General features: G+C 37.5%; 1 protein-coding gene and 1 non-coding gene across 14 annotated transcripts in view; one reads left to right on the top strand and one right to left on the bottom strand.

Annotated features, from left to right (window-relative positions):
• The window catches only part of PWWP2A (PWWP domain containing 2A), a 76,757-nt gene that overhangs the window by 14,107 nt on the left and 48,622 nt on the right, over window positions 1–14,028 (bottom strand). For 7 of the 13 annotated variants that reach the window (XM_044947378.2, XM_044947377.2, XM_044947375.2 and 4 more), the window contains one exon: window positions 418–3,106. In XM_044947378.2, coding sequence (XP_044803313.1) covers window positions 1,426–3,039 — 1,614 coding nt within the window. In that variant the 5' untranslated portion in view covers window positions 3,040–3,106 and the 3' untranslated portion in view covers window positions 418–1,425. Of the gene's footprint in view, window positions 1–417; window positions 3,107–11,992; window positions 12,353–14,028 lie in introns of those variants that run through there. The other 6 variants (XM_044947373.2, XM_044947374.1, XM_006073445.4 and 3 more) reach the window with 4 other exon arrangements.
• LOC112587170 lies at window positions 8,772–8,901 on the top strand. The gene has a single exon (XR_003111697.1). It is a non-coding gene; the product is annotated as a small nucleolar RNA SNORA33 (small nucleolar RNA).

Raw genomic sequence — 14,028 nt, 5'->3', positions numbered from 1 at the left:
AGTTAGCTAAGTTACAAGCCCCAAAAGCAATGATACCTGAGGCAGAAGATCAAGCAGAAAAGAGAGTCTTTGTAATTACCCAAATGTAAAACAAACCAAAAAAAATGAAGCATGCGGTGAAATATTAAAGCTAAATATCAAGTAATTAAAACCCATGTACTTATGAGAAATTGGCTGGAGGATGGGCTCAAATCTAGAAGCTTATCAGACCTCTAAACTACAAAACCTCATTTTAAGACTATATTGATTAGTCCCTCATTTCAATTTTATCTATGCTCAGATTATATATTCCCTGATAGGGCAAACAGGAAAATACAGGTGATTTTTTTTTTTCATCTTCTCTATATACTATTACAAAGAATAATTCTCTACCATCCTGAAATTTTTCAAAGCTTTTTGAGAAACACACACAAATAATTTGGATTTAGTCGATTTTATTTACAGCTTGTTTTTTTTTTTTTTTTTTACATTTCAAAGCATTACACAATTACAGTTTCTCATTTTCTGACCTGCAAACAGATAACCTTAAACGGAAATATTTTTTTAAAAATTATCAAACTAGGTACATCCAGAATGCAACAATTACATATATGACAATTAATTCACAAAGTGTAATTTACCAGGACATATCCTAAGAATTTAGGAACAGCCAGTCAGTCAGGAGAAATCTGACCAAATTTAGCAATGAACTATTTACATATCCAAAGACAAATCTATCTAAACTCCCAAACCAGAAGTTTGAAAGTTTTTGTTAAGTCCCCACTGAACAAGAGAGAGGGCGCGATGATTCAGACCTAGCCAGCCTTGACAGTCTTAATCCTCAGGACTGGGCTGCTTCCCCCCAGTCTGCAACTTAACAGCAAGCATCTCAGTTTGTCAGACATCCAAATATCAAACTCCTGTGCCATTATGCACATAGAAAGTACTGATTAATTAAAAAATAAGAAGTCATTAAATATCCTCACTATTCCCCCCCAGCTCACCAGCCCTTAAGATCCCAGATATGCAACCTGTGTCACACAGTGACAGGCGATATTTTATATATGTATGCATCTATGTACACACACATACATGTACATGTGTGTATATACATATACACACAGTACTAGGTACAAATGGCAATTAACAGTCCCTGCAAAAATTCATTTTCAGTTGAGGCTATGGCTCCTATGCCTTGGGATGGTTTTAGACTTCAAAACTGAAAAATACTGCTAAAATCTCCTTTCCTAAAGACAAAATTTGATTGCTTGTTCAGTTTAAGCCTCTCTGTCTAAAAATGGCTATAAGATTAAGTATAAAAAAGCAGCCAACTGAGTGCAGTTTCTCTCTCGGGTTTAGCCAAGCTGTCTCATAGAAGTTACCCCTCACTAGACTAGAAAACCTGGGGCGCCTCCCAAAGGTTCTTGCCTACCTTACTGTCCATGTTCACGATTCAAACTGTGTCAGCAGAGCCCGCACTTCAGGGGTCAGCTGCTTGGCAGCCTTAGCTGCCTCTGTGATAGCCTTGCGATACAGGCCCTTTCTCTTCTTATTAAAGCGTGACTGGAAGTTTTCTAAAAAGGGGGAGAGTTGCGAAAGAGCCAGAAAAGATGTTGTTGGAGACCCAAACCATGAAATACGGGCCTCCTGTCGGACTAAAATGCCGCTATCTTTCCGGCTCACAGTTATGGTAAGAATACGGGCTGGCCACCAGGGGAAGCCATATATCTTGGCCCAGACAATGTCCCCTACACATATGGTCCTGCCATCTGGTGTGACGCACTTAGAGACGTTTTTGGAAAAGACTTTCATTTTCAAGGAATTACTGAGCTTTTTCTCTTCCTTCGAAGAGGAGGAAGTGGAGGTGGAAGGTGCATGCATACAGCCTGGAGGAAAATCAAAACTTTCAGAAGAACTACACTCAGAGTTGGAGGATTTCAAATCATCTGTGCTATCAATGCTACACACTGAAGCACTGGAAGAGTCAGACTTCTTTTGATTTAGGGTCATGTAAACAGAGATACTGCTTTTGCTGCCCTTTCTGCCCAGTGTCTGCGGTTCCTCCTGCTCACCAGGCACAAGCACTTCAGTTGTGTCCTGAACCCCACTGCTGGCCTCTTCAGGGCCTGTGGAGGGACTCTGATTTTCTGAAGGGGCCTCACCTGCTGAGCGGGTAGAGGTGCAACGGGACTGGGGCTTGGGTGCCATCTTGCTGCTTCGCATTTTCTCCAGTCCGGTCTTCAGAGAAGAGTCATTTTCTTCATTCCTGTACCTCTGGGGCTTTAAACGAACCCGGGGTGGAAGGGAGCCTGAGCTAGGGTTCTGATACCGACGTGTGAAATGGACTTTTGAATGCGCACTTCTGGATGTAGAGGTTTCACTCTGCTTCTTCTGTGCCTTTTCTTTGGCAATTTTCAGCACTTCCCGAGCTTTTGCATGATCCATGTTTTTATTCTGGAGCACTTTTTTAGTATTTAACTGAGCTTTTGATGTATTTGCCTGAGCAGAAACTTTGACTACTCTGCCTCTGCTGTGAGGAATATTTGAAACCTTAACCACAGCACTTCTTTTCTGGCTTTCATTTTGGCTTCTCCCATCCACCTTATGGTCAGTTTTCAGTTTTTTGTTCACAGTAGTTACACTTTCACTTCTCCGTTTTTTATCTTCATATTTAGAAGGGTCACTTGCACTACCACCTTTCCTAATTTCTTTTTTTTCAGCAACAACACTGTTTTTACACTTGTCACACAAAACTTGCCTGGGTCGTAGTTTAATAGCATTCATTATTGAAGTAGGTTCTTCCCTGTACATTTTTCGTTTGGGTCGCTTAATTTTCCGAGGAGGTGGCTGAGGTATTGATTGGTTATATGTGTCCCTGATAAACAAAGGGGGAGGATAAGGTGCTCCTTCATGGAAGAGAGGTGGTGGTTTGGAAGTCCACAGGCTTTCGGCCAAGCTGAGCTCAGGAGGCGGGACGGGAGAAGGGTCATTGGGAACAGCACCATTCACTTCACACTTGACTTCTGTCCCTTCTTGGAATGTATTACTTTGGAGCTGCATGGCTTCGGGTTTATCCTTATATTCCCTTTTGGGAAATACTGTCACAGGGATCCCATGGGGCCCAAACCTTTGAAAGAAATGAAAGGAAAAAAAGAAACCATTAAGTTAGCATCTACAATTCCATTTCTTGAAAGACCACCTACTGTTTATGTGACCTTCCTTGAAAGCTATTTCACTTTAAAAAACAATCCAAAAACCTACGGATGGACCTCCCCACAAAAGTCCCAAAGCATACCATTCCATTTTTTTTGTCTTACATTTTGGCATACACTCAACAGGAAATACTCAATAGTTGCTCTAAGCAATGCCATGATAGCTGCTGTTATTTTAAATAGATCTTTTCAGTCTTGAATCAGTAAGGAGTTTCTGTCAGACAGCTTAATATTTAATGTCATTTGCTGTAACACTCTCTCAACTAGACATGTCCAATAAATGCAACTATAAATGTGTAGTATATGGATCTTCCTCTGGTTATATAATAGCTTTTAAAAGCTTCACAAAGCCAATTTGGCCTTACCTACTCCAAAATATTGAATCAGTAAAATCCTATCTCAACTTTATTGTTTAAACCCTAAAGATTCACAGGTATTTACTTCTCTACTGTTCTACCCTAGCTCATCCCATTCATCCACCCCGCCCTATCCCCAAGGGGGTGGGGGTGCAGGGAAACAACACAGAAATATTAGAAATTCAGATAACCTCAAAAGCAGAGAGCTACAGAACTACGGCTTTTGAGCTTTTTAAAATCACATCACACATTAAGAAATATCTTCACATTGCAATCCAATAAAATGTTTATGCATGTATACATGCATGCATACATATGTAAATACACACAACTGAGCAAAAGCGTCACTAAATACTTAACCTTATAATATGTTATACGTAATTGTATTTATTTTTTTCTACTCTGGTCTATTTTCATTTGTTTTGATGCTAGTCAGATGCAGTAAATGGATTTCAGAACTTTACAGATCCAAACCCAGTTTGTGAAGCAATGGTAGAGAACAAAAATCTCTACAATGATCAATTTCTAATAAAACAGGAGTCAAATAACCTTGCTTCTCAGGTGGACTTACTGTGGTTTGATCTGCCTGAGCTAAACATCAAGAACCCTTAAATCTAAACTTGCTATATACTCAGAATCTTGCACATAAAAATAAAAGCACACTACCAATTTCATCAAGTACATGTTAACGTGCTAATTTTAAGCACTAATTGAGTAAAACAGTATTGAACACAATACAGTTCTAATGCCAATCCTCTAAAGCAAAAGTGCGTAGAACCCAAGAACTGGCTTCAAATAGTCAGGTGGAACCCCTGACCTTATTAGATGCAAATGTTTTATATAGATCTGTTTTTCTGGAGAATGGTTGAGTCTTGGTTCTCACATTCTCTAAACCATCCTTATGTCCCTGAAAATGTACTGAATTCTTCACTGGAAAGAAATCTTAAGATTGAGTTCTTAGGGCTACAGATACCTAAACTTGGGCAGGGATACAGGAAGAGCCAACACCAGGATATTTGGTTCCAAGGCCTGAATGGTTTTCTTCCTGAAGTCTTTTGTTAGCTTGACTACCACAAACCAGCAACTTTTAGCAAATATAAGCCACAAAGGAAGAGGAACGCCGTCTTTACCTAGGGTGGGACAAGTCTGGGTCTGTGCTAATCCACAAAGGAAGGACAAATTCCTCACTATGTCAGACTGCAAAATTAAATTTCAACTGTATACTTCAATAAAAAAAAAAAAATTTTTTTTAAAGTAGCTTTCTATTCCAGGATAGCATTTTGTACCCAAGTGTTTGCTTCCTGACTACTTAATTGCAACGTACTTTGAGTATTTGCCCTTATACGTAAGTGCTCAACACTTTTTCAAGATGACAGGAAGGCAAAGGTATTTCTGTGTTTTCTTCTGGAGCGACATAAAAAACTTAATGAGGTGAGACCGCTATTTTGTATTAACAGAATTCCCTAATTTGTATAAGCCATCATTTGTCCCATTATACTTTCACTTATTTCTATAATTGAGAAAAGAACAAATTTCCTTCCTTTCATTAGGGATAACTAACTGCAATCATCTTAGTTTGTTTTTTTTTAACAACTTTGTATCCTCAGGCAGTCCTGAACCCCTCTAAATTTAGTTTTTGCTTGTATAAAAGAAAATAGCACTATTTCCTACCTTAGAGAATTCAGGGAGGTTAACAGGTCAATAAATGTTAACCATTTTTCAAGTAATTTAATCTTACTTTCAACTAACAATTTACCTGAGTTTCAGATCCTTTTCTGTCTATCTTATGTATCATCTGGCCAATTACTTTAAATCTGTTTATGTCAAATAAGCTGTGAAATCTCATATGTCCACCTTCATGGAGTTTTTAATAAGAACATTAGTTTCCCCACTAGATCTTTTGCCTTTCCCTCTCATGCATATACAAGTAGTACATATTTTTAATAACATAGGGAAGCACTTGATTGTATAATGATAATGGAAATTGTAGGCCAAAAAAGAGAGGGGAAAAAAAAGAAAGAAGTCTAACTGGTAATTGTGGGTAGTGGATTGGCAAATATTTTTTAACTGATAACAAAACTTCCAAAAAGAACTAGAATGATAAATTTAAGAGGAAAAAGGCATCAATGTCCTACTCCATCTTAGTGATCATTTTGGTTACTGTTCCAGGAAGAACACTTAATACCATGGCTGTTTTCAAACTGAGTGTGGAAAGGCTGGTTGCAAAATCAACAGTCATGTCTATTTGTGAGTCATGTCTATGATTTAAATTTTTAAAAATGTGTAAATATATGTAACTGCAGTGCATCTGTCTCTTGTAATATGTGTTTATAGGGGTCACAGATAAAACATATTCGTTACTATGCTCAAGTATGAAAGCCAATGACTTATGAAACTGTAACCTTAATAAGAATATAAAGTAGCAACAAAACTATGGTCTTCTAAAAACCCTAAAATCTAATTTCTCAAATACAGTTGGGGAAATTTATAACACACCACCACTCAACGGTGTTTGAAAAGGGAGATTCTTAAGCCCTGCCCCAAGACTGAATGTGAAGACTCTCCTAGGCTGGAACACAGGATCTAAATTTTTAGCAAGTACATCTGCTTTACCTTTTTCTAAGGTAAAGATATTTATGTCCCATGTGAATGCTCACCAAAGGGTGGCCTCAGCAGAGGAAGATTTTAATGATCAGTGGAGAGGAAGAAAGCAGACTAGTATCCCTTGCATGAGCTTTTTCCAAAACAACTTTTTACAAATACTTCAAGCGTTGAGTAGAAAGATTCAAACCATCTCTTTCCCCTCCCCTTCTTTGTGCAGCATGAGGATATTTATTAACACATTAGCAACAACTCATTCTAACTCCTATCCATTTCCAATCTTTAGTACCCAAATCTTCTAAAGGAAAATTATTCAGGTATTATAGCTTAATTAAAAATAGCTTTTGGATATAAAGTAGACAGGAGACCTCCCTGCCCTACTTCTGTGGATTCCTGTGAATCTAGTTCAGAACTAGTTTAAAACTAGCCATCATCTTAATAATCTAGGAGTAATGAATATCAAAATTCTGAGGGCAAATACTGGGGCTTAATAGTTATTTTGTGTCAAAGCAAGAGAATATCACTATGAAAAAGAATCTTCAGCCAATGCAGATGTGAAACAATTGCTCAGAAAAGAAGTTCAGACAAGTTAGTTGAGACAGACGCCAGTGTTCCGTTTGAACCAAACCTCCCTCCAATCAAGTGTATGAAGCAAAGACAAAGGGAATCCTTTCTCATTCAGAATTCTTTTCTCTTATGAAAACCTACAGTAGGAAAAAATTACATGCAATTAACCCATTTTTTAAAATATCTAGATGTACTTATTTCAAGCAGATGTTTTCAGAACATCTACCTCCCTCCTTAAATCACCAATAGGTTCAATCCTAAGGGAGGGAAAACTGAAGCAAGCTGATTTTGGTTCACAGTGCATCTCTGCAAGATTGGTTGTTAGGTCAAATGAAATTAGTTCAATAGTCAGCTACATGAGGTAGAAAATTTTATAAAAATAAAATACAATGTACATATATGCCTCAAAAAATTAAACACATCCACTTCTGAGTATTTAGCCAATAACTGGAAGAAAAAAAAAGTTTCTCAAAGAGATATTTGCACACACACATACATAGCAGCATTCACCATAGGCTAAAGATGGAAACAACCCAAATGCCTATTTACAGACAAATGGATAAAGTACAATGCACTATTACTCAGACTTAAGAAAGAAATCCTATCACATGCTACAACATGTATTATCCTTGAAAACATTATGCTAAGTGAAATAAGTCCATCACAAAAAGACAGTACAATTCCACTGATAGTAGTCAAACTCACAGGAGTTACTTAATGGGTACAAAGTTTTAGTTTTTTAAGATAAAAAGTTCTGAAGATCTGCTTCACAACAATATGAATACTTAACACTGCTGAACTACATACACTTAAAGAGTATACTTTACGTTTTTACCACAATTAAATTTTTTTAATTGTCTAATGAAGAGGGGCAAGTTTGATGAGAAGCAGTATATTTCCATGGTGATAAAGGAATTATTACTGCAGGGGAAATAGTAATTATGATGGAGAATAACAGAACACCCTGACCTGAGAGAAGACTCAAACGGAACATCACCAGTGAGGCCACATGACCACAGACCTGGAGCCCTGAGCACACAACATCGCCTGTATAACCTGAGCCTCTGATGAGTAACAGGCAACTAAAGGGAGGAAGAGTCCCCATTTCATACATTCTATATTATACTGCAACTAAATGCAGTTCATTTACTCAAGGAAAAAAAGTTTTAAAGGACATTTTTGGGAAAATTGACAAAGTAATGAAACATGAGCTACAAAACAGATACATGTTCTCTTATCAACATTTCCTGAATTTGAAAACTATGCTGTGGTTATGTAGGAAAATATCTTTGATCTTAGGAAATAAATGCTCAAATATTAAGGGGTAAGAGAGAATGATGTATGCAACCTACTTCAAACAGTTCAAGAGAAAAACGTGTTTATATAATGAATGATAAAGCAAATGTGTCAAAATGTTAAAAATCAGTGCAGCTAAGATAAAAGAGTTTAAGTTCTCTATTTTGAGATTATTTCAAAGTTTAAAAATTATTCTAAAAAGTATAATCTTAAATTTAGTTTACACCTCAGTTCCATCAAAACTTTCAAGCAGGGACTTCCCTGGCGGTCTAGTGGTTAAAACTCCATGCATCCACTGCAGGGTACACGGGTTCGGTCCCTAGTAGGGGAACTAGGGATGCTGTGGCACAGACAAGACAAGGAGGAAAAAAATTAAAACCTCCAAAGAAGTATATAAAAAAGAAAATTTGTTCTGCTTAAGCATAAATGCCCACAAATTCACCTCAAGTACCATTAAGCACAAAATCTATTCAAATACAAGTATGCTAATTAGTCAGATAGTATAAAACTAGTTCCCAGCCCTAGGATCAACTGCAGTAGGTGAGACAGAATGCAAGAGTCCCTGCTAAAAAAAGGTTCTAGACTAGAGGGAAAGAAAGCACTGAGGATTAGTGACTAGGCAATGAGCCTTGCAATCGACTACACCTGGAAGGGCCCAAGCAGATTAAGTAAAGAGCAAAACAGGAGTGGCAGAGAGTGGTTGCCTGTTTTTGAATGTTGGTAACCAACTAAAGTTAGGTTTTAAAAAAGCAAAAAACTTAAGCCAGCCAAAGAATCTGCTTACCTGAATGTGTTTCTGCAGAAATTTAGAAAATGCTGGCAATAGGAAAGCCATGTTACAAGCCTTAAAGACATTGAAGTCATTAAGGTCCCTGAAAATGGCTACAAGGCATTTTAATGGTGGGAAATACTTAATAAGATGTGCTATTTTTTTTTGTAAAGTGAAAGTGAAGTTGCTCGGTCGTGTCTTACTCTTTGCGACCCCACGGACTGTAGCCTACCAGGCTCCTCCGTCCATGGGATTCTCCAGTACTGGAGAATTCCAGTACAGAATACTGGAGTGGGTTGCCATTTCCTTCTCCAGGGGATCTTCCTAACCCGGGTCTCCACATTGGAGGCAGACGCTTTAACCACTGAGCCACCAGGGAAGCCCCTTTTTCTTTTTTTTGTAAAGCTTCACTGTAACTAGTGCTAACAACTTGGGAGTTTGTGAATTTTACTAAAGCCACATTTGTTTTTTAGAAAAAAAAAAAAAGGCAAAAAATAAAAAGCCAACAGGTGATAAGATGCAGCACAGGAATTACCCATCAGCAAACGGACACCCCCTTCCATAGGAGACAGTTCAGAGGCTTACACAAGCAATAAAACACAGATAATCCATATAGTGGGAAAAGAGGACATGTTGACGAGCGTGTGTATGAGGGAGGGTTAGGTAAGAGTATAAGGGAAGAAGAATACTAGTCTCCTAAAAAGACAATGCCAGTGAGGGTTTCTGATTACATAGTGATGGGACCAAAAGTACAAATCACTTGTTAAAAAGTTCAGCTATTCTAGTCTGGTCCCACCATTTAATAAGTAAAAAGAACACAAAACATCTTCCTTTCCCTAAGTTTGAAATTTGTCTTCATCAAAAGTGAGCCCTTTTCAATTATGTTTTAGAAGCATGTAATAAGCAGGACTAAATTTCCCAAATGACACTGTAACTTTCTCTTCATGACAAAGCCCATAATTCCCTCAAAATCCACCTGCCCCAAGGGGTTACTGGGAAGAAAAAATTGAGACACATCCCTCACCATCCATCATGAAAACTCCTAGTTATCTCACTCCTTCATAAAATATAAATGTCATCCTTCCTTATTAAAACGGGAAAGTTATACTTCACCAGTATTACCTGAAGCTTACAGACTTTTTCAAGTTATTTGAAGATGCAGGTTATCCTGCAGGCCACAGTGCATTAGGTTGGGTGGCTATTCAAGCAAACCTATTTAGATGACTGTAGCAGCTGCTGTCATCTTAGTTCTGCCACTTAATAGCTGCTTCATAAAACTATGAATAGTTAACAACTATATAGTACTTACTTTGTGCTAGGCACTATTCTAAATTATTTACAGCAACTGATTAACCATCACAATTTGTAGCTGATGAAAGACTAAAGCACAGAGTGTAATGACATTCCCAAGATCACATAGCTAGTGAGCAGTACAGCCAAGATACAAATCCAGGCAGTTGCCCCCAAAATCAGAATCTTAACCACACTACTGCTGCTTCCCCTCACTTCATCAAGCTACTTAACCCCTCTCCCTCCACCTCTAAGGGAGTGGAGGAGCTAACAAGCCCACATACTGTTTTCTGAACCCCATCGAGGTGGACAGACCTCAGAACTTTTCCCAGCTTTCAAAAGATAATAAGCACTGATTCATCAAGCATATTACTAGTTCAGCGGTGAAATGAAACAACTTCACGCTAAATGGGATAAATACATATAATATCCTCATATAACTTCAGTCAGGTTAGGTTTTGCCACAAAAAATTTAACAGAAAATTGGTTTCAGAGCTTTTTCAATATTGGAATTGAAGTAACAAGAGTATAAATAATTACTGTATACTAGGGCTGGTGGGCTGCCGTCTATGGGGTCGCACCGAGTCGGACATGACTGAAGTGACTTAGCAGCAGCAGGCATAATATATGGTAACTATTATTATAGTAAAATTAATACATATCTGAGACTTCCCTGGTGGTCTAGTTGTTAAGACTCTGCATTTAACTAAAGGGGGCATGGGTTTGATCCCAGGTTGGGGAACTAAGATCCCTGGTTGGGAATCTGTGCAGCCTAGCCTAAATAAATAAAACAATATTTAAAAAATAAAATATATTCGATTTTGTTAACCGAGTGAATGGATATTTTTAATTAAAAGCCCCAAGTATTATAAAGGCAATCTGCAAGGACTGTGGGTACCCAAATGGGTGAGGGAGGGAAGGAAGATGACTTTAGCAACATAAAAACAAAACATCCATGTATTATGAACAAGAATGCCAGGAAAAATTAACTAGGGGTGGGGAGCATGGACAGGCTGCGTAAGTTTTAAAAGAAATCGCTGTAATCCTAAGGATGTACTCCATCTTCTAAAAAGTCTATGTAATTCCCTTTCATAAATATAGGTTTTGGAAGAAAAGAAAAAAGAGGTTAATCGTGAATAATTTAGAGTTTAAGCTCCCACTCATATACCTTCAACTAATCCTCTGAAATAAGGGTCCCCAACCTCCAGGATCTAATGCCTGATGATCTCCAGTGAAGCTGATATAATAACAATAGAATCAAGTGCACAGGAAATGTAATGCACTTGGATCATCCTGCAACCACCCCCCCGACCCCAGTCCGTGGAAAAACTGTTCCATGAAACCAGTCTCTGGTGCCAAAAGGCTGGTAACTGCTGCTCTAAAAACAACTACTTACCTGGATATTCTGGAAATATGGAACTATAAAGAAAACACACTTCAATCTTTTACAAAGCAAAATGGTCATATGTATGGTACTCAAATTATTTAACTCCCTAACAGTAAATTCTTCTTTTAAAATAACCATCCAAGAAAATGATAATGACCATGAAGCAGCAAAATATTTTTACGAGCTGACAAATCTTGATTTCACTTTTGTACAACATCACTTAGAGAAACATACTTGAAAATGAACACTGGTATAATAAAAGAATCTTAATTATCAACATAAATACTCATCAGAGTTTTCAAACACTTGGAAAGAATTCCCTTGGTCCTGGCTCTAAGACACCAATACATAGTCTTAAGTTCTCTATGTTTCCATTATTATTTCTATGTACTTTTGATATTTCTGTATTATATCCAATAGGATCTATCACAGAGAGGTCTAAGTTATTTCTCAATGGATGGACTTTTTTAAAAGCAACTAATTCAATTAATTTCACTATTTCTGTTTTACCACAAACAGGTTTCCAACAACTTACTATAGGTTAGTCTTTAAAGTCTTTTCCAATTCAATCATCCAGCACTTAATCAATGTGATCTTGTGCTCAACAAGCTTCCAATCTGACATTTTGTGATTCCTCCCATGAAGTAGACTCCACTGTTGCCAGGACCAGGCCAACCAAGGCAAAACATTTAAGACCTAGGACCATATATGAAGAAGAAACCCCATTTTCAAAAATGCCCCAAAGAGTTCACTAAATTGAACTAGCTGAAAAGCAGCTCACATTTTAAAGTCAAGCAGCTACTCTTGGTGGCGTGAGAACAGAGCGCTCTGCCATTTCTACCTACCAGGGTAACTCCCCACAATTGTAAGCTAAATGGTAATGGGAAAAAATAGTTTTATGTATTAGAACAGGGCTGTTTGTAAATCTTAAAGAATTGTATGTCATTCAAAAATGCATCCTCGGGGACTTCCCTGATGGTCCAGTGGTTAAGATTTCGCCTTCCAATGCACGGCAAGGAGGTTCGATCCCTCCTTGGGAAGTTAAGATCCCACATGCCTCTTGGCCAAAACACCAAAATCTAAAACAGAAACAATATTGTAACAAATCCAATAAAGACTTAAAAAAAAAAAATGGTTCCTCAGTGCTTTCCTATTCAAATCACAAAATGTAGTTCTCACAAACCACTGTGACTATCAGCTGTTCATCTTATTCCATGAGCAAAAAGGTGTCTTCAATACACCTGCTAATTCCTACAACTTATAGTTTTAGGCAATTAACTTAATCTCTGAGCCTTGGTGTCTTAATCTGTGAAATGAAGATTAATAGAATTTAACTTCATTGGACTTCCTAGAGTAAAATGAAACAATATCTACAAAGTACCTGGCACAGTGCCTCCAATGGGAGTGGGAAATACATAGTAACTATTGTTAATTATAGAAAGTAAAGCTTGGCAACCTTCTTAAATGGTGGGAATAAGCAGAAAAGAGAAGTCAAATATTATAGGAATTATTTGTTTTAAAAAAGGCTAAAAAACCCCACAATTTTGTTAAGGCCACTTGGTCCAAAGGTAAAGAGACAAAAATTGACTTTTTAAACTTCTAGTGGGCAACCAGACTTAAGGAACAATTTGCAAGTCTAATTACCAGTTCTACACAAAGGATCTGACCTGCCACCCAAGTGGCCCATGTATTGCTTACTTTGTAACTACATTCCAGTCAAATTACCCAATAACTTTAAAAACAGGTTTAACAAACTTATGGTCCTACTATTTTGGCAAAACTACCCCTAAAAGTCAGTTATCTCCAAATATGCTCTAAGAGTCATCTGTATCAGAATCAGCTTGTTAAAAAACAAATTGGTAGAGCGAAGCTCAGAAATCTTAAAGCACATTTGTTTTGAGAAAAACTGCTCAAAAGATTTTAGCCAAAACATTCTCTATTAAATCCATCCAGAGTATAATTTAACCTCCACTTTCCTGCATGATCTGCAACTAAAGCAAGCTCTGTTCTGGTGTGCCTGAACTAATGAGGGAATTAAGACAGAATGGGACTAATAAATATCAAGAAACAAGGATGTACTTTGGAGGCACAAGTTAACTACTAAAAATATCTTTCATTTTTAATCAATGTGAAATTAACTCAGCCATAACAGAGAAGATGAACACAAATTCTTTAATGGCCCCCCCACAGAAAAGCTGATCTTAGGAAGATTAAACTTAGTTCCATCAAGAGCATTGCTTTAAGACAGTACACAGTGAAGTATGGTCTTATTCACACATAAAAGGCTGAAATTTAACCTCATTTTATTGGAGACCCAACTCCAATAAAACATGCCTGGCATAATTTGTGTGTAACACATCTAGTTATCCAGTCTACAAAATTCATTTTCAATACTATGATATTACAAGATTCTTTACATTCAAACTAGACTTTTAATGTTCAATAACTAATCACTTCCAAAAAAATCACTGTAGTCCAACCAGCAATGACGAGTTCACTCTCAATACAATATATATACAAGCACAGCAGTGGCTGTCCTAAGCTGCCTGGGTCAAAGTGATTGGCACTCAT

Source organism: Bubalus bubalis, chromosome 9, assembly GCF_019923935.1.
Source record: "Bubalus bubalis isolate 160015118507 breed Murrah chromosome 9, NDDB_SH_1, whole genome shotgun sequence".
NCBI classification, from domain to species: domain Eukaryota; kingdom Metazoa; phylum Chordata; class Mammalia; order Artiodactyla; family Bovidae; genus Bubalus; species Bubalus bubalis.
Note: the sequence above shows the minus strand (reverse complement) of the source record. Positions and strands in the feature narration are given on the sequence as shown.